Below are 20500 nucleotides of genomic sequence, written 5' to 3' on the forward strand. Positions count from 1 at the left end.
GGCAAAGAAAGAAAGCTTTCCTATCCAAATCATCATACCTGCATCAATGCCAACAGGTCCAAATATCTCTTTCAGCTGGAGTGCCAGTTCAGGAGGCAATGTTAGTTCTAGGCAATCTATACTGAAGGCTGCATGTGATGCTGGTATAGGGCTTTGTCTCTTGGCTTTAGTTGCAGGCCAGCTTGGAGTTTTAATTTCCTCTTTACCACCTATCTCCCTGGAATTTTTCTGAGTTTCTTTATCCATCTCCTGTTCTTTATTGCTCCTAGGACCAACCAGAGATGCATGATCCATTTCCAGTAACAAACCAGTCCCTTTGGAATTTTCAGCACTGCTTTCTGATGGGTTACTGTCACTTTCATCGTTTAATTCAGATGTCAAATTGGTAGAAGTTATGTTAGGATCATGAGGCAAACCTGCATCAAGTTGTGAAAGTGATGGTTTATTTACAGTTTCTTCAAGAGGACTCTCACTCTCTCTCTTCTGCTTTCCTGAAATGGACAGCTCAATGACACCTGCTGCTGAGCTGCTTGTGTCAGTTCTAGGGGCTGAACCCACAGAACTTTTCAGTTCCACTGAATTATCCAATGAGGTAGCAGCGAATGCGTCAGACACATCAGTACTTGTCACAGCTGTCTTGGCAGCCCTACTTTCTGCAATGCTGAGTGATGAGTTCTTGCCTTCTAAAGCCTCAAAGATATCACCAGTCCCAAAAACTTGTGGGGTTTGTTTGCAGTCTTTGAGATTCTCATCATAATTTGTACTTGCCTTGAAATCAAGGTCTGCCACCACTGGCTCGGCTTCACTTACCTGAAAGCTTTCAGTGTCAATAGCTTTACATACCTTTTCATCAGAGTCTAAGAGTAGACCTGTGGCCCAGTCTATATCTTTGTTACATCTTTCATACAAATCTTTCAAAGCTTCAAATGAAACAGACTCAAAGAGCTTACAGAGCGTATCTAGTTTTTCAGACTCATCAATATTGATAAGCTCACTTTCCTCCACAAAAGTACTTTTATCATACATAACTCGATAGGGTATTTTTTCCTGAGACTCCGAGGCATTATCCATGTCTTTGGGTTTGAAGCCATCTAGCCTGCCATGCAATATTTTTGTTGTCTCAGGAAAAAGCATTTTCTTCTCTAGTCTCCACAGGAGAGCAAAGTCCTGTGATTCAGTCTGTGAATGGCAACTTTTTTGCCTACATAAGTTTATGTCCTGTATCTCTTCTGCCACATTAAGTTTAGACAAGTGGTCCTCTTCTCTGGGATGCAGCAGGCTGCTGTTCGTAAAAGTGAGGGCTAATTTGTGATGTTTCCTTGCTCTCTTACTTTGCTGGGATTTTTCCTCGCTTACTGTTTCACTAGCTGATATTTCCTCTTGGTGCACAGGTAAATTCCTTATATCTAGTTGCTCTTCAGTGTTCACAGATGACCCAAGAATCACATGCACAGTTTCAAGAGCATTCATATTAATGTTGTCTTCAGTATTTTTGTCTTCATCACACTGATTTGTCTTTCTCACTCTCCTTGACCTTTGTTGTCTCTGTTCTAATGAGGCTGAGACAGGCCAATACCCTAACATTTGCAATTCTGGTGTAACCTCATCTGAACTAACACAGCTACAAGGTAGATTTTCATCCTCATGTCCTTTCTCAGAAGTGTATGTCTCAGGCAGGCTCACTTGCTCTTTACCTATCTCAGAATGCTGCTGACTGGGAGTTTCACCTTCCTTATCACTCTTCAGAGGAGATTTTTCTAGTCTTCTAGATCTTTTGACTCTCTGTCCCATTGTTTGTTCCATGGGCCAGTCACCCAGAAAGTTTAGTAGTTCTGGTTTTCCAGATGCATCAAAAGCCAGACTGCTTGGTTGCACTGTGTTACTCATCTGTGTTGATTTTGGTTCCAATTGTTCAGCTGCAGTTTGAACTTTGAGACTGTTGTTATCACTGTGTCCCTCAGCTCCACCTGTGTGTAAGTTCACAGTCTCTTCATTTGGGATCACATCAACCTCATCCATTTCTGCTTCAGTATTTTTTTCTGGTTTTAATCCCTTTTCTTCTTTCTTCTCCAAAGGCAGCTCTTTTTGGATGCCATCTGATAAATTAGCTTCCAAGTCATCTCGAACAGTGCTGTTCTCAGAATTGTGTTTCACCGAGTTATTTTCCATTTCTTTTTCCTCTTTCTGAAAATGCTCAGGATCACAACTACTTTCTAATCTTAAAGAAGCATGGGGAGAAGTTTTATCAACTTCAGCTAATTCAATAGGCTCCACCTCAGAAGCAAAACATTCTTCTTCCTTTACATCAGAATGTGCCTCTCTCTTTCTGAAAGACAAATTGGAATGAAATATAAACCCATTTCAAACCTTCTTAAAGCATTTGTCCATATTTTTAACTCCAGTTAGAACTAGAGTAGAGAGTTTTACCTAGTTAGACTTATAATGAGAGGAAAACAAATTTATGACTTAGCTGTAACTCCAACACTCCTCAATAAAAAAGGAGATAAAGATGAACTTTCTTTACTAAGTGCCCCCTTCTTACTAGAGCACAGAGCTATGAATACTTTCTCAGGAGTCGATGTCTACCCCATCCCATTTCCAGCATTCAGTTTTGTATCAAAGCACTTTGCTGCCAGACATTTCCTCATTCAGATCAGTAAGTCTGGTAAACATACTTTTATCTAATGACTGTTGCTCTCTCCTGTTGGCTTAATGCTAAAGACAGTCTAGACATGAACTAGGAGAGAATGTGCCTTTTCTTGTCAAACCATTTTTCACAATCAACTACATTCCATTAATTATCATTTCAAATACATCACACATGCAAAACCCAAGTGAAATAATAACTGAAATAAAATTTGATTTCCTATGTGTCCTAGTTTTGGCCAGAACACAAAGGTTATTCTATACCACCTCACTTCATTGCTGGAGAACGCACGGGAAGAGGAAGGGGGAACAAACGAGCAGTGCACGGCTTGGGAGTCTCAGTAGGGGCACTGAACTGGGGAGTGCCACTCCTGAGCCACGACACTGGGCAATGCACTACACAGCACAATCCAGACTGGTAACTGGAACAGTTAACAGAACAGCTGTGGATGCAGCCAACAGAAACCTAGGCAAATTTAAATTGAGTACACTTGAAGAGCAAGTAGGTAACCTGTCACTACTGCACAAAGAATCCACCTTCTACCACAAAGACATAATCTAATATCAACACACAAACTTGGAAATCATGATTTGCTCTTATTTGGGACTACATTCTTCTAAAAAACAATTTATAGATAGTGCTTTGTATCTACAGCATACATCCAACAACACATTTCTACGATAACAGAAAGTCAGTCAAGACTGGCTTCTTGAAAAGTAACACAGCTGTAATGGGAGGCTTTCAAAAAGCATTGGAAAGTTGACTAGATCCCTTGACTGCTCATTTCGTAAAATCCTGAAATTCTTAAAAATTAAGAAAACCATGTAGGGATTTTTTTGTTAGTTAACTGTCTTTTTTAATGCATTCACTGTTCGACACTATTTCCCTGGTTTTGTTGGTAAGACACTAAAAGGCTACATTTTTAGCCTTTTATTTAATGCTACAAAGCTAATGAAAGAATCTAACCTCTGGCTTTCCTCCTGACAAGAATCTTCACTCCAACCAGCAGCTTCTGATTTGTCTGGAACTGAAGAATCCAATATTGATCTTACAGTAAGGCAGCGTTCATAACGTTCCAACATTCTTTTAATCTTTTCTTTAGATACACCATGAATGTTTCTCCTATGAATTGAAAACAAACCAAAAAAGACATTTCATATTTGTGTACTACAATGACAAAAGAGAATAGTTTAATAATAATTTAATAAAATTTACAGTAAGACTAACCAAAGAATTCAGGGACAGATTAAAAGCTGTGAGACAGCAATTCTTTCTGTAACAGTGTACTAAGGTGTTGCTAACAGGACACATCAGACAAATTGCTGCTCCACTTCTCCACCCCCTCTGGTCTCCCTGTACTGCAACTGGATACTTTACATAATACTAAAATGCTAAAACTGTACTAATAATGCATCTTCTTCAAGTAAGTTTAAAAAACACACTATAACAGATCCTGACAAGGATGCAGGATCTCAAACTGAGTACAGAAGACTTCTTAATTCAGTTTTTTTTACTTTGGTTTTCCTTAACTCAAAACTCGTTGAGCCTTGAAGAAAACCTATTCACCTATTATTTTGGTCACCTTTTGGCCAGAAAGTTTCACTACCTAAAGTACCAACTAGCACTGTGTTCTGCTGCAGTTCCACCTAAAACAAGTGAATCTTGCCAAGGATAGTAAAAGATAAATTGAAAATACAGAAGAAAAGGCTTAACTTTTATTTTAAAAAGGAAAATAATCTACCATACCTCACTTAAAAAGCAGTCAACCTTAAGCTAATGCAAATTCAGATGACAACAGATATTATAAAACTACAAGGAAGGGAAGGGACCTCTGAAGTCCCAAACTTCAGTCTCCTACTCAGAGGAAGTACAGTTACATCAGGTTGCCCAGAGCTTTTTTTGTGATTTTGAATACCTGAAATGACTGAAAGTCTACAAACTCTCTGGGCAAACTCTTTCAGTACCTAACCAATTTTAAGTAAACATTGAGCTTTTTTCTTTTATGTAATCAAAAGTTCCAACTTGATGATATTTGGTTTGTCCTATCCTTGCACAATTATTTTTAGTCTTCTCTATAACCTTTCAAAAGGTAGCTGATTATAACAATGTGGTTCTTCTTCAATGATCTCTGCTTAAGGTTGAATAAACTACTCTTGTTCAGTTCCATATCACCTGTAATTTGCTAAGAGTGCACTCTGTTCCAGCATCCAAGTCACTGATGGACATCCAAGTCTTTAAAAGGACATTAAAGAGCTGCAATCTCTCCCCAGAGGGACATAAGCCTTCACTCTGCACACTGATCATAACATTTGAACCTGGCATCTAGCCAATTTTCTCATGTTTTTCTGTGTTTTATTATTCATTTACATAGCATTTATATCTTGACAATTTCAGCCCTAAGTAATAGAAGGTCCTGCTAAGGAGAGGTAAGCAATAATGATGATGCACAGAGGTTTGTCCCTCTTAGGCCACAAGGTGCTGACTGCCCAAAATTCCATGACAGCAGAAACACCTCAACTAAAGCAACAGACCAGGATGCAAGAACAGCCCCAACGTGATGTAATTTTTGCAACCTCAGTAACCCAAAGGAATAGTCACTATACCTTACACATAAAGAACTTTAATAATGAAAACATCACAGTGGCTATTGCTAACAGTTCCTTTTACATATAACTGAAGTGGCAAAAGATCTCATAATACATACATACATAAGTCCACAAAATATCATTAAAAAGCAACTTATCACAAAAATTTTGACAGATACCTTGCTATTTCACTAGCCATTGTACCGTTTAAAAAAGCAATACCTTTTTAAAAATCATAGCTTCTACTCTCTAGCATGTCATTTTCCTTTACATTCTTACCTTTCAAGTTCTTTTGGTTTAAACTTCCACCAAGTGTCTGGTTCTCGGAACATTACTTTGTATTTGAACTGCTGAGCCTGAATAAAAGAGATATAAAACAGAACATGCCACATCACCCATTTCTTATTTCTATGTCAAAGCATACTATATGCATATCTTGCTTCCTCAAAGCTGTTTTTTGTATTTTTGATACTTATTAAACATTTGGAATAATGCTTTTTTTCCAGTGTTGCACTTTGGCTTATATAAACTGAGATTTTTTAAAACTGTATATGTACCTCTTACAATAAAATTAAATGTGTGACATGATGTGTCTTCTCTGAGACAATACTGCAAAACATCTCCTCTTTCCAGATACAATATACACATGTCTATACAGCCTCTCCAAGATAAAGGAAAGCACATAGCTTACATTCAGAGCTGACCAGATGTGAACCAGCTCCAAAACAAGCAGTTCAGTTACATTAGCTCAGCTATTGTGGACAGCCTTCCAACCACATGGGAAACTAGACCAAGCTACAAGTAAATGGTTCTTATATAGTCCAGTTTCACCATGACAGAAAAGGAGCCTCAACTCTAATCAGGAGAAACACTGCAAGTACCGTGTTGTTTCTCCCCATTCCTGTTTTCAGAAAAAATCCTTATCACTGCACTTCTGGAAGAACTTTTGTTGCATCCTGATTTCAGTATACAGCAAAATGAAAGACATAACTTACAAAAGAACTGCTAATCTGACAAATGTCAGATTAACAAATTCATAAATGCAAGGATAATAAAATAAACATTTTATTAACAAAAATTATCTGTGTTAAAGTCTCACTGTTCATTAATCCATTAGCACATGCAGTATATGTAGGGTATCTGCTCAAAAGCTGTCAATTATGTACTACATTCTGCTGTGTTTCGGTAACAGGCAAGGAGAAAACCCAGATCTGCATCATAATACTTTTTTGCAATGTATTATTTCAGTTAATCAGAACCAATTTCATAAAATAATGCTGTTCTAACGACCAACCAATATGGTCAATGATCAATAGCAAAATAAGCTCTAGACTCTAAAAGTGCTGATGCCCATTTAGAAACTAAGTGAAACGGTAGGATCACTTCAACAAAAAGTATTAAAACAATAAAAAAAAGTAAATCTGCATAACTTCAAGCAATCTAGCAATATTTGGTAACTCCAACTGGTATCTGCCTCTACATCATATTTAGGATGAAACTGAGTTTTCAAGTTGTACAGAGCATCACACATCACTCATTTGTTAGTGCTGATTACATTTTTAAAGTAGCTTCTAATTTTACTGATCATATAAAAGAGGAACAAAATTCAGTATCTTCAATAACATTTGTCTTTGGCCCCAAGAACAAAGTACTTGGCTTTGGCTTCTGGTATCTAGGTCAGGTTAATGCTCATATACCACATGACACTTGACACTGAGTCACATAACACAACATGACACAGGGGCAATATGATACCATGCAACACTTTTTTTTTTACTCCAGACTTCCTTGTAGAATAGCAGCTAGACTGAGAAAGATACTCCCATTTTAAAACAACATATGTTGTTGCCATGATAGTCAATAATCTTTTTTCACATTGGTCAAATTTTAATACTAACCAAAGCAACATAAGGCTTCATCTCCCATGCTTGTATGTTTGTGTTGTCAATTATTATAGGAGAGATTCTCATTTCAAACGCTTCTTTGGCTGAAAGATACACATGTACAAAACAATGCAATACAGTTAATTTCATTACAATAGGATGAACATAATATTAATACTCTTTCTCTCGAAATTTGTTATATTTTTACAGAGATAATCCATAATGATTAACCACTGTGTAAAGAACTCTTGCCATAGCTTGATCTGTTTCAGGGCCCTCTATTTCAAAAATCCCCCCCTCACATGTAAAGCTACTGAGATATGGCATCAGCTTTTGAATTAACTTGTATGATAACCAAGGAATGAAAATGCAGATGGAAAATGCACCAAGATGACTTATCAATCAGTAAATTAAACTAAAAAACTACATGATCACCTTAAAGTGGATTTCTTTGTTGCATACAAAATTCTTGGCTTTATAACAGTCTTAAGATTAGTCCACTCTGTAAACTGTATAAAATACGAAAAACCAAAAGAATTATTGCAATTTAAATACATAGTAATGAAATGTATAGAACCACTAACTTTGAGACACAGTACCATGTTTCTGTAGCCATGTTACAATGTGTCTGAACAATCACAGTTCTTGTTGAATCCCACATTCATTAATTTGTTTCTCCACTAGTAGAAATTTGACAGCAGAAAAGGGACCATGACTCAAATTTAGCAAGTAAAAGCTTAAAAATAATTGTTCTATGGTAAGTTTAGTACAGGATGCTGTCAAAAAAACCCTACCCAATTATGAAAAAAAGAAAAAATAATATATTCTGTCTTGCCCTTATGATTTGGTTGAAATTTGACAACAATTTTGTGTACAACATAAAAGATAACTAAGAGCAGGAAGATATTTTTATGTTATTTGTATCCTCATTACTTACTGCATATGCATATTATGGATCATCCCAGAAGAAACATTTCTGGGAGATGGTATAGTTAACAACTTTGGAAATGGGACACTACACAAAACACATACCATGATAAAACCTGAGGACAGAACACACTTTTGACAAAGACACTGCCATTTCTAATTGCAAAACACACAATGAACAGATGACTTCCAAGTTTGTGCTCATGTTCTTTTTCCACACATATTAAAAAATACTTCTATGATGGGATAAATACTTGTCACCTAACAAGCCAAGCAGATTTTTAAAGCACTGAACTGTAAATGAGCAAGCTAATCCCTTATTTATATCTCACCTCGTTTCCTGTTCCAGTCATGTGCTTCCCCTAAGCAATCAGGATCATAATGGTATTGTCCATGTTTGTAAAAGTAATCATCAGTACTAAGAATGATTCCATCAGGGTTATCCTCAAGCAAATTCCTGTGAAAGATCAAGATATAAACAGCTTTTTCCCCTTGTCCTCCCAGACTTTTTTTTAGTCTCTTGCACAAAACCAAAGTTATTTGGAATGGAAGCAGCAAATGTAGGTAAGAGGAAAAAAAAAAATCAACCTCCAAGCAAGTATGATCTATAACAATTTCCCTCCTTTGTTTTTCCCAAAGGCTGAGGATTATCTAGGGGAGAGAGCTGATATCGTTTCCCTACAAGTCTCTCATTTCAAAATAACAAGGGAGGTATTTTTCCATCTACGTGAAGTGACATACTTTCACACTGACAAATATTCTGTCTTAATTGTATCAAATTCTTCAGGTGTCAGTCAAAAGGAGTCTAAATTCAATCTAGGCTTTTAGAGCATAAGAAATCAAAAATTCCTCCCAAGAAGCTTCACATATAGTACTCATACAGAAAAAGTCACACAGTTAAAGGGGAGTCTCTGCCTGGAAAGAGCTGGCATATTTCCATCAATGCTATTTGAAGAAAACACTCTAAATAAACTGGGATTCAAAGAATACAGCAGACCTGTCCTGGGTTGACTAGTTGTACCTAACACTACAGCAATGATGCTCTGCTGACAAACCCCTTTTTTTAGTGATAAAAGTTAAAGCTCATCATTCCTATTTCAATTTCCACTAAGAAAGGACCTACAAGCAACTCTGTTCTCAGCAATTATTATTACCCATCACACTGCGTGTACTGTGTAGCTGACAATTAGTGTTTACGCATAACTATTTACAAGTGTCAGAAAATTGTCTCTTCCTGTGCCAAGTCCTGTACAAGATTAAGCAATTTTTTTTAGAAACTCACAATATAAATGCTCTACCTTGCCAAATATGATTTTCCTGATCCTGGAACACCTCTGAGAAGAACAAGTACTTGACCTATAAGTTGCATCTTTTTTTTCATCATGTGACAAACACGTGGTTGCTGTGCTTGCGAGAGGTTCAATTTTGAGTTTCTATCTTGACTTCCCCATACCTTCAGAGAAGGGTTGCCATCCCAGGCATTTGAAACAACTGGGGAGGAAAGAAAAAGTCCTTTTTCCGAAGTTCTACAGTCAGAAACAGGTCCCCACTGCCCTGGACTGGCAGCCACAGGAATTACAAAGCTGTGACTTCCACTGGAGGGATAAAACACGGGAGCCATAAGATTCCAGTGTTGTTGAGATTGACCTGATGGTGTAGAAAAATTTAAGTTATAACCCTGCTGAGTCTGCTGAATATCTGCAGATTTTTGTGTTTTGAAACTGGATGTTTCAGGCGAGACACACGCCTCTGAAAGAGAAGCACTCTGGTAGCTGCTTAAGGCAGTCACTGCATCTTCATCTTGTTCCAGGCACCTTGAATCAGGATCTCCAGTAACAGCTACTCCATGTTCCACAGGTTTTTGGGAGGACCCACAAGAAGCAGGAGTCACACTACTTTGATCCAAAACAGTATCTTGTGTCTGATCAGAATTTTCACACAATATTTCTCCATTTGATAGTTTATGTACTTCTGAATCCACGTCATGTTGAACACGTACTTCCAACAAATCAGAATCTTCCAGTATCTGAGCAAAACTGTCTGATGCAGATGGTGAGCTTGTCTGGATGCTCAGCTGACTCACTGGTGGCTGGGAACAGCAGAAGTTTTCTAAAACCTCATTATTTGTCTCTGCTTGCTGTGGAAACAGTAGGACATTGCAAACTGAATCAGATTTTTCCCATTCAGAAAATTCAGTAAAACCATCGTGTTCCACAGGGTGCTCATGTACTATTTGGCCATTTGCAGAATCAGGCATTTCTTCACCCAAGCTGTAACTCTGGAAGGTAGTTTCTAGTAAGGAATCCAGTTCTCCAGTCAGCTGCACACCAGGTGACAGGACCTTTTCTAATGCTGCTTCACAATAACTATGTGCTGCAGTACCTTCCCCCATTCTTTCATTTGCAATAGATCTTTGCTGATTAACAAGAGGTAATGATGATGCTGCTAAATCAAAACCCAAGGTTTTTGGAGATGCTACTCCTTTGGCATGGGTGGACAGCTCTAGAAGATGATCCATAGCATTTTCTACTGTTGGGTAAGATAAACAGAATAAAGCATGGTCAGCTGAACAAACCCAAACTGATGAGCATTCAATTTTTTGTAACTTGAAGAAGCATTTATTACAACTAAAGAAACAACCAAAAGATGGTTCACCAATTCACCTTTAAACATAGCTACTGAAATTCACTTGATCCATTTCTCATTGGAAGTAAAGGCAAAACTCAATACAGGCATACCGAAAAATTACAACCTAATAAATTTTAGAATTACTAAGGAAATGCTGTCTAAAAATTACTACTTTTAATTGGAAAAAAATATCAGAACAGGATGTTTAAATAGATACATATAGCTGTAATAGTGTAAAATGAACTAAATGAACTAAATGAACTAAAAACTTACAAATTATGAAAGAGATAGAAGCATGCAAAGTATGTTCACTATGGCCCACTTTCAAATGTCCAATCTAATATAGCCTGAAAAATCCAGTATCTGCTTTAATTCTTTGTAAAGCCAGTTAATGGAGCAGAGGGTGCCAGTGATCAACATGAACAAAATGAAAAGTAGGCACAAACATCATCTGAGCCCTAAAGCTAAGCTTCCGTTTTCCTGAAAGACAGTGTAGCAAAAACTTTAAGCTCATTTAAGTATGACTCTGTCTGCACTCATTAAACAAAATCTTTGTCACCCTTCCAGCTTCTCTACTGCATGAAAACAACTTTTTAGCACTCAAATATTTCTATTTTTAAACCACTGTTAACAGGACAAGGCTATACTCTACATGTTTACTGAATTCTCCAATATGCTTTAGATAAAACTGTTACTATGATAAAGGTGAATCTTACTAAGAGCTCGAAGCATGAATCACTAATTCCATAAAATTCAATTTTAAAATTAACAATTTTAACAGCACTCTCATATTTGTTCTTAATGGTTACCTAGCTTTCATACATATAAAAAAATGCCAAAATCTGTTTTCTTTGTACACATTATTAAAATAATCTCAGTTAATCACATCTAATCATAGAACACAAATTGATTAAAATGCTCCATATATGGCTTATTCCCCTAATAAGTAACTACTCAGACATCACTATCCAACTCCTCATGCAGTACTTTTTATCATAAGCAAATGATCTTGCATATAGAGGAATTTTAAAACCACAAAAGATCAGGAGGGACTGGGCATAAGTGTGAGAACAGTCTGCCGGGAGAGTTGGGTAGGTCAGCAGAATGCAGGGAAAGTAGCTCCTTGCTTTAGCTACAGCAAGGCTGCAGAGAACTAAACACAGCAAATAGAATTCATCCTGCAGAAACTAATCCTCCATGAACATGACAAGATGACAATGCAAAATACATGTACGACAAAAGCTCAGTTCAAGTATGTAAGGAAAAGCAAATGCTGCCATGACCACACATGGCATACCATCAAAAAAACTGATCTAGAACATAAAATACCCCTCCTGCAGAAACAGTTTAGGCATCTTGCAGATATGGCACAGAAACTAATTAGAAAAACCAGATTTTCCTCACAACTCCACCACTGCCTGCTGTGTGTCACGGAACAATCCACTCTAAACAGTACCTCCATTTATGGAGTACACTGTTCCATTTACCTGCCTCACAGAAACATTGTTAAACTTTGAGAATCTTATATGGTTGTAAAATTTCAAAATATTATTAACTCACCTACTTATTAATAAACTCACAAATATGATTGTAACACCTACACCAACTTTCTGGAGTTGCACTGGTTAAGAGCAGTCTGCTGAAACAAAACTGTAATGTCAGTTGTACATTATTTACCTTTAAAATCACATTCAGACAGAACCATATAAACCACACTAGGATCTAGGTCAGAAAACATCTCTGACGTGCTGTTGAAGAGCTCTTCCTTACTGACATAATGCATTGCTTGTGCCACTAAGTGGCTTGGGTCCCCCTGGGATACAGCACCAACAGTTCTGTCAGAATTGCCATTCTTCTGAGAAGGGCTCCCACCAGTTTTCCTCTTTCGTGGCATTTTGTTTTCTAATACCCAGAGTGCTTTTTGTTCTGGTTTGTTCACATGGGGCTGACAGCACCAAGCTTAAAAATCACCAAAAAAGCTCTCCTAACTGGGATAGATCAAACAGAAACTGCAAACCTGGAATTAAAAAAAAAATCAAATCAGAAAAATTTTAATAAAATAGACAATCATGTTTTCATGTCTTCTATTTAAATAGCTAAAAGATAAAAAAAATACATAAGCATACAGGAAAGCATTTTCTAGATGTCTGCCTTTCTTCTTTTCAAGTGGCTGACAGCTAGAGCAGCCATATCTTCCAGTTAACTAGACACTGAATCTGCATCTGGAAGAGAGAATAAATAAAATGTAGTTTAAAAGAGAAATCCAGAAAAAGTTTGCAATGCTAAGCAGTCAGTTCACAAATATTCCTCTGCTACTGAGGACCAGTTAACATTATGGAACATCTACATTCTGTTAATATTCAGAAACTACTCCTCTTACCAAAGTACTGGAAGACAACAGATGTTACCAATCTTTCAAAAGTCTTTCATGACTTCCCCTACCCATGATATTTTATGAATAAACATTAAGTTCTTCAGTGATCAAACACTGGCAGAGAGGTTGTGGAGTCTGCAACCCCACATATTCTCAAAACCTGACCAATCTTCCCTGCTTGAACCAGGCTCTTTCAGGGCTCAGGTTATGTGCTCCAGGCACTCCTGCTTAATTTGATTGCTAGGTTGAACCAAGTGACATCCAGAAGTGCCTCAGCTTGTGTGGAGTTTTTTTTAATAGTTAAAAACATTTCACAACTGTACAAACCATAATGCAAGAAGAGGCTTCTGTCCATCCCCCACCCCACTTCTGCCATAAAGCCTTTGAACATATCCAGTTAAAACATTACAGCATCTATAATAACTGCAATTACTGCATTAATCTTGTATAGAAAAGGAAAGCACTTATTAATTGAAATACAAGCACGGAGTAAGGCATGGCCTCCTTTTTTTCGTTACATCAGTATCAAAGCTCTGTTGAGTTCTTGTGATGATCATAATAAACTAATTTATACTTTTCACAAATAATTATTCAGAAGACTAGCAAACCTTAGAAAGGCTAAGAAATGTGAAGTTAATTACAGCAAAGTGTCACTATTTACCAATAACAATTACTGAGTAGGCCATAAAATACCGGTTTTTATGTAAGACAGGTATTTTGTCAGTGATGATCAATTCAACATATGCAGATAAATCAATGGTAGCACTTCCATTTCCCTTAGTCCTTCTCTCCCTGGATCACTGACACACAAACAACGCCAGATTAATGTGGATTCAAACAGCAATTCTCCATGATCCTCTGTGAATCTCTTCCAACAATCAAGAGACTGAACATTTAGAAGAATGTTAAAGTCATAGATATTTATGAAAGCAAAACAGACAACTCTAGGATCCCAGGAGTTTCTATCATGTGTATATGGACTTTAGACAGACAATTAAGACGGATGTCTGAAACAATAACAAGGTCAAGGAAGTCTGAAATGCATGACAAGGAATACAATACACAGGAAAAGGAAGAAGCAGACTTCCAAAAATAAAGGAGAAATCATAGTGAAAAATGCTAGTTGGCCAGACTGAGCCAGGACAATTGCAGCTGTTTTTTTCGTAACACGTTTTTTTTGTTCCCCTCTCTGATTAACCATCCTTACACCATTCTTTACTGTCATGAAGAAGTATTCAACAATTAAAAAAAAAAAGGTACAGCCGGTCTTCTTTTTCAAACTTCTGTATCTAATTGAGTCAAACTCTAACCAGTAGAAAACTAACTTAAACAACATTAACAGTGCTAAAAAAATGTGATTGTTCCTCACTAAAAGAGGTTCCATGACAAAGGAAAGATCCTGCAAGGGAGAAAGTTATTCACGCACCTTGACATTACTGTGAAGCAATAGACTTTAAGCAGAACACTTCAAGTGTTGTTAGTGTTTGAATCGTTTATCATGATCAATCCTGTAAGGACATGCTGCTGAAAAACATGCTTTGATTGCAAGTCCTGTTACACATAACATCTCAAGTATAGGAAAAGACGCAAACAGGTAGTATTCAAGAGCAGGCAGAACACACAGAATAGAGGAAGAAAAGTAATAAACTAATTTCTAATTGAGTTATAGTTGATACCAAAAATATTCACTAAACTCTTTAAATCAAGGAGATTGCATTAGGAAACCATCAGCAGTAAATATAGTATTTCAAAGTCATTGTAAGACCTTATTTTTTAAGCAAACAGACCAGAGAAGTATTCTAACCACTACTGAATGTTTACTAAAAGCATTAAGCAGCATAAGACACTTATGGTTTAACTGTGACCAAGTTCAAATGGCAAATAATTTATCAGTATTACTTCTCTTCATTTTTTAAGGACAGATGAAGTCTCTAGCCTTGACACAACACAAACAATATGAACCAAGTTCCCCAATTTGTATACATTTTTAAATTTCTCTGAATACTTTAAGGTATCTCACTCCATATATATAAAAGAGGTTGGTTTGGTTTTGATTGGGTCATGGTGGTAAGTTTTTAGTTTGGTTTGCTTTTAGGGTTTTTCAACAATTTCTTAATTTCAAACTATATAAAATATTTATCATGTAATGTCCATGCAAACTTTTGGACGTTTTTAAAAAAAAACAAACATATAAGCATACACACATATATACTTATAAGCTGGGAAAAAAAATCACTATCTGTAATACATATAAAATAGCAATGGCACAGAACTTACATCTTTAGCTTCAATGAGTTGCCCCACAGTGGGTCCTTTCTCATCTTTCCAAAACCACCACTGACGGCACATTTAATAAAGATCTGCTGTTAAAAACAATAATGCACTCTTCTGTCAGGAAACCATCTTTCTAACATACAAATCAGATGTCAGCAGAAGTATCTGCTTCTTCCTGACAAAGGAATAATCAGAATTCAAATTAAAATTTGTAGTTTGCTCACTTTAAGCAGTTTTAACACTGAGCAATACACTTAATAGCTCTGATTAAGCACAGCTAATATCTTAATAAGTATCCAACATGTCAAGCTGAGCTCAACTCTTAAATTTTCCTAAGGATAAGAACATCTACCTGATTCTAGTTTTTAGATGACTTCTTATCTAAAAAAGATGATTTACATCAGGAAAAGAAATAACAAAAAAATCAGTTAGAAATAAATATAAGTTTCCTCACTTGCCATTTCACTTGGTTCTTCGCCACAGCTCTTAACCATCTTGAAAATGTCTACATATCCGTGCCGGTGAAGACTAGATTCATTCCATCATGTGGGAAATTAGGCAAATAAAACCTGGCACATCAAAATAAGATTATGTTACTTACACAGCTTATTTGTAAAGTCCTACTGATGGTAAAGAACAGCACTTTGGCTCATCAAAGTTTCTGCCAACTCCTAATCCATTGTGTAAATACCAAAGATGTTAGGTCTACTCAGAGCCTGACTTAATTTCAGTGTACATATCAGCCTAGAGCTTACTCTCTGCAAGTCTTGTGCTTCCAAACAAACATTTAAAAAAAAAACCCAAACAGCAATAAAACCACCAAACAAAATAAAATAAACATTATTTTTTAGCAATTATTAAAGAATAAACAACAACAAAAAACCCTCAAACACACAAAAAAAACCACCAAAACCAAACTGAACATATACACCTAAATTAGGTAAAAAGTTTGGAGCAGCTATTCTGTCACAGTCCTAACATGACAAATTGATGGCCTAAATACTCTTCACAAGAAACGGAGATACCCATCTCACATTTTACATCTAACCTCATTCCCTGCTCCAAAGAATTAAAAACTGCTATCAAAACACACAAAGCACGTCACCTAAGCAAAAACTTGATAATGAGAATGCAAATTTACAAAATAAAGAGCACACTGCAGACACAGAAAGTTATTCACCTCAACAAAGCAGCTTCAGAAAAACCATACCAGGAAAAGATGAAAAGCCATTCAATGATTTTAGAGAACAACCTTTCAACAAAGGTTATTTCCACATTTGTTCATTTGTTCTTTGAGGTTTGCTGAAAGGAGGAAATCAATTAAGTATTTAAATACATGCAAAAGATGAAAAGCGACCAATGAAAAACAAACTGCCACAAATTCAGTTTACTTTCTAGTATTTATAAAATAAGAAGCTTTTCTTTTTTTGGACAATATTTGAGTTCCCCCTTGAAAAACCTGAAGGTAAAAAAGGAGAGAAAAAAACAGGAAATGCCTTCCAGCAGATTTTTCTCAGTAAGTGCAGGAGTAGCAAAGGAGATGGTTTGGGAGCCTTTTGCAGTCTTCCATTTCTTCCAGCAGTCAGCAATGGAACAGGCCACTTTGTTACTGAATGTGAAAATATCGTATCATATAAATTATATACACACACACATAAAATCTACACCCAGATAAAGACAGTTCTTCTGAAAACACTTCGAAGATATTTTCTACACTTTCTTTCCTCCACTCTGTGTTATTCCCATTGGTCGTTCCAAGGTCCTGCTCAACAGTTTTAATGAAGGTCCTCCTTTTTCATATCAAGTTCTGTCAAAGCCCAAGACACTGACAAATAGGTCTCATTCCTAACTAACTTGGATACACTTCCTTTATGCAATCTGTTCTTTTAGAATTTTTTTCCACTTTGGTGATTTTTAAGTCTGGCCTGAGCCAGATACTTTTGAAGCCGCTGCAAAAAATAAGCCTTCCAGGATGCAGAGCTCTTGGCCTACCTGGGCTGTCCCCAGTACAGACTCTACACAGCCCAGCTGTGTTACTGTGACCTATGCCCAGTCTCCAAAGTGATGTTGCAGGCTGAAAGAAAAATGAATCTTGTGGTAATGTTGGTGCTTCTGCAATTCCACACCTGACACTGCTTAAGATTTTATTCCAACTCCACACTACAAATCACAGAGAGGCATTCGAAAGAAGGAAGAGAACTCCAGCAGTCCTGCAGCTGCAACTTACCCACACCATGCTCACAGAGACTATTCAAAACTCAGCCTTACTCAATTCTGACAGGCAGTATATCTGACAGCTAATTAATGCCCTAGGAATCCCATTTTATCCACAAAAATCCCATTTTATAGTGTGGCATTTTCATAGTAGCAGAGCTTCTGTGAGAAAAACTAAGACTAACTTCTTAAAATTCAAGGATTATTATTTTTAATGGAGCTCTTCTACATGTGAATTTAGCTGTATAAACACTCCTGAAACAGTACTTGGACTATATCATCCACTTAGCATAGATTACTTACTAGTACACAGGTAGGAGTAAAAGACCAGAGACTGTTCAACACCTCAGACCTAAAATCCCCCAAAGCCCCTAATGTAAAATTTTTATGTTCCCTCTATATCAGTGACTTCCCCAGATGAAATGCATTATGTTAATGCAACAGAGGAAGAGGTTTTTTTAAAAAAAAAAGTGTAAACAAAGCAACAAAAAATAGAGGGCAACTCCACAGCTAAAACAAAACAAAACCCATGAAGTAGGCTATTGAAAAATAAAATACAGGATTTTAAGATGTGTTTTGATGCTGTTATATTTCCCTCACCAGTTCTTCACACAGTGTTCAGGAACCCAGACTGTAAACACGTGCTGCAAGCATGTGATACGTGCAAGCCCCGTGACTGTGCTGGGAAGAACGAGGGTTAAAACTTCCGACCTTACAAACGTATACCATACTTAACTTTTTCTGCCTTTCTGTAATTTTCTCCATTTATATTTCAGAGTTTGGCTTTCAAATCACAGCTAGAGTTCTCTAAAACTTTTACTACTTTTGGAGTAGTAAAAAGTAAAGCAACTTTTATTGCTTAAGTTCTATAGGAATTCTCTACTTTTTATCGTAAGGTTCTGCTGCAATACTAAGACGAAGTTTTGTCCAGTTTTGTCAAGGCACTGGATAAAATAGCATTTAAATGTCTCTTAACAGTCACACTGTCCTTAGTCTTTCAGTATAGGAGTAAGAAAAGTACTGGTAAATGTGTACTTTTTTTTCTAGCCTTTGAAGCCTGACTACTCCAAAGCTTCAGTGACCTTACGGTATTCGATCAGCGAAACTGCAAACGCTATCCAAAGCACGGAGGAGTACTATGCTACGGAGATCACAACCAACCTCACGATAAACACGTTTCAGCGGCTCTTGACTGTTAAGAACAAACAAGCCCTGAGAGTACTTAGAATATTTTGATTTCATTTTAAAGGGTAAATTCATCTCGCGGGCTCTATTCTTCACGAGATGAAGTTCACGAGCACTCCGCACCGCTTGCTGCGGGTCAGGCGGCCGAAGCCCTTCCACCGACTGGCTAGCCCTGACCCTTCCTTCAGCGGCCACAGCTGCAGGCGGGGCAGGAGCCGGGATTTCTGCACAAGGCCGGGCAATTCGGTGACGGGCGAGGAGGCACCGCGAGCGGAGGGGGCAGGCCGCCGGCACCACGGCGCTCATCACAGCGGCGAGGAGCGCCAAGGCCACAGGAAGGCCCCGGGGAGAGCAGGCCCGAGCAGCGCCCCCAGCCCGCGACCACAGTGCCCCGGCCGCTTCTCGTCAGCAACGACCCGCGACCACAGCCCGGCCGCAAGCGGGGGGGCGGGCGGGCGGGCGGTCAAGCTGCGCCGCCCCCGCCCCGCCGCCTCCCCTCCCTCCCGCAGGCAACTCCTCTGCTGTGACGCCGTTGACGGGCCGCCCGGACCCGCCGCCATACGGGACGCGTCGCGGGGGCCGCCCGCTTCCCGCCCCCGGGAGACCGCGGCGAACAGCTCTGCGCCCTATCGGGAGCGGGGGAGAGGCGAAGCTCCTCCCCGGCTCCGCCGCCAGACCCCGCCGGCCGTTACCTCGCTCGGCTCGGCTCAGCTCGGCACGGCTTGGCTCAGCTCGGCTCGCTCGCTGCCGCCGGAGGCGGGCGCGGGGCTGCGGCCGCGGGAAGGGGTGGCTCGGGCGGGGCGTGCGCCGCGGGGACACAGCGCCGCTCCCCGGCCGCCCGGGGAAGCGCAGCCCGGGAGGAGGCGCCGCACCGCCCCCGCCCCTTCCCCTGCCCGCCCGGGGCCCGCGGTCCCGCCCCGGCCGGCTGAGGGCTGTGGGCAGCTCCGCCCTGCAAGCCGGCTGGGAAACTGATGTGGGAGGGCGGGTAGAGCTTCGCTGCTGCGTACGGTACGGGGTGAGGGGTCAGGAACGGCGCGGGATCGCCGACAGCCAGCACGGTGATATCTCTCAGCCGTGCAGTGACAGCTTTCACTCTTGCAACAAAAAGCATGAGTGTTTAGTTCCTGCTGCTGTTGCCCAGTTTCACTAGGCAATTTTTAACGATGAGGAGAGGTAAGTCCCACAGTCTGGAATGATGCCGTGTATCTGCAGGCTCGTACTGAAGGGGAAATGGCATGTAAACGGCGGACGAGAATGAGAGATTTTAGGAAGCTGAGGAGTGTCTGGTGGGATCTGGCATCAGTGATTGCTGTGGAATTTACGAGCTGCAACACAATAGAGAAGCAACTGATAGGAGGAGAGGGCTTTGTTATCGACAGCAAGAAATGGACGCTTAATGGAGATGGACAAGGAAGGTTACGAAGAGATGGAAGAAAAGAGGTGTTCTCTTGATGGACTGAGACGATGATAATTAGGCCTAAATTAGAACTGCTATGAAGTCACCATGAAAGGAACTAAGTGAACAACAGTTTTGAATTTATTTATCAACACCTGTTTATACACAAGGTGCAAGAGGGTTTTAGGGGCAGAGCTCTTAAAATAAAATTATTTTTAAAACAAACAAAAACCGAAACAAACAAACAAAAAAAGCCAAACAATATTCAAGATGAGAAAATTTTACTGGGAGAACTTTTCTGTAATTTTTATAGAAATTCAGTGATCTGAAAAATTTCACGGCCACCAAATGGGCTTTAAAATATAATTGGAAAATTACATATGAAGT

At 38.8% G+C, this 20500-nt stretch overlaps 1 protein-coding gene across 8 annotated transcripts in view; it reads right to left on the reverse strand.

Annotated features, from left to right (window-relative positions):
- Positions 1-19513, reverse strand: part of N4BP2 (NEDD4 binding protein 2) — a 35413-nt gene extending 15900 nt beyond the window's left edge. For 2 of the 8 annotated variants that reach the window (XR_004496860.1, XM_033513429.1), the window contains exons 1-11: positions 19410-19513; positions 15773-15887; positions 15322-15493; positions 12797-12892; positions 12348-12687; positions 9341-10571; positions 8375-8499; positions 7131-7219; positions 5512-5588; positions 3614-3769; positions 39-2326 (exon numbers count right to left, since the gene is read on the reverse strand). Coding sequence is in view for 7 of the 8 variants with exons in the window: in XM_033513429.1 (XP_033369320.1) it covers positions 39-2326; positions 3614-3769; positions 5512-5588; positions 7131-7219; positions 8375-8499; positions 9341-10571; positions 12348-12564 (4183 nt within the window). In the remaining variant the exon portion in view is untranslated. Of the gene's footprint in view, positions 1-38; positions 2327-3613; positions 3770-5511; positions 5589-7130; positions 7220-8374; positions 8500-9340; positions 10572-12347; positions 12688-12796; positions 12893-14470; positions 14553-15321; positions 15494-15772; positions 15888-16498; positions 18702-19409 lie in introns of those variants that run through there. The other 6 variants (XM_015625122.3, XM_015625121.3, XM_019006405.2 and 3 more) reach the window with 6 other exon arrangements.
- Between the last annotated feature and the right edge of the window lie 987 nt (positions 19514-20500).

This window comes from Parus major, chromosome 4, assembly GCF_001522545.3.
Source record: "Parus major isolate Abel chromosome 4, Parus_major1.1, whole genome shotgun sequence".
Lineage (NCBI taxonomy): Eukaryota > Metazoa > Chordata > Aves > Passeriformes > Paridae > Parus > Parus major.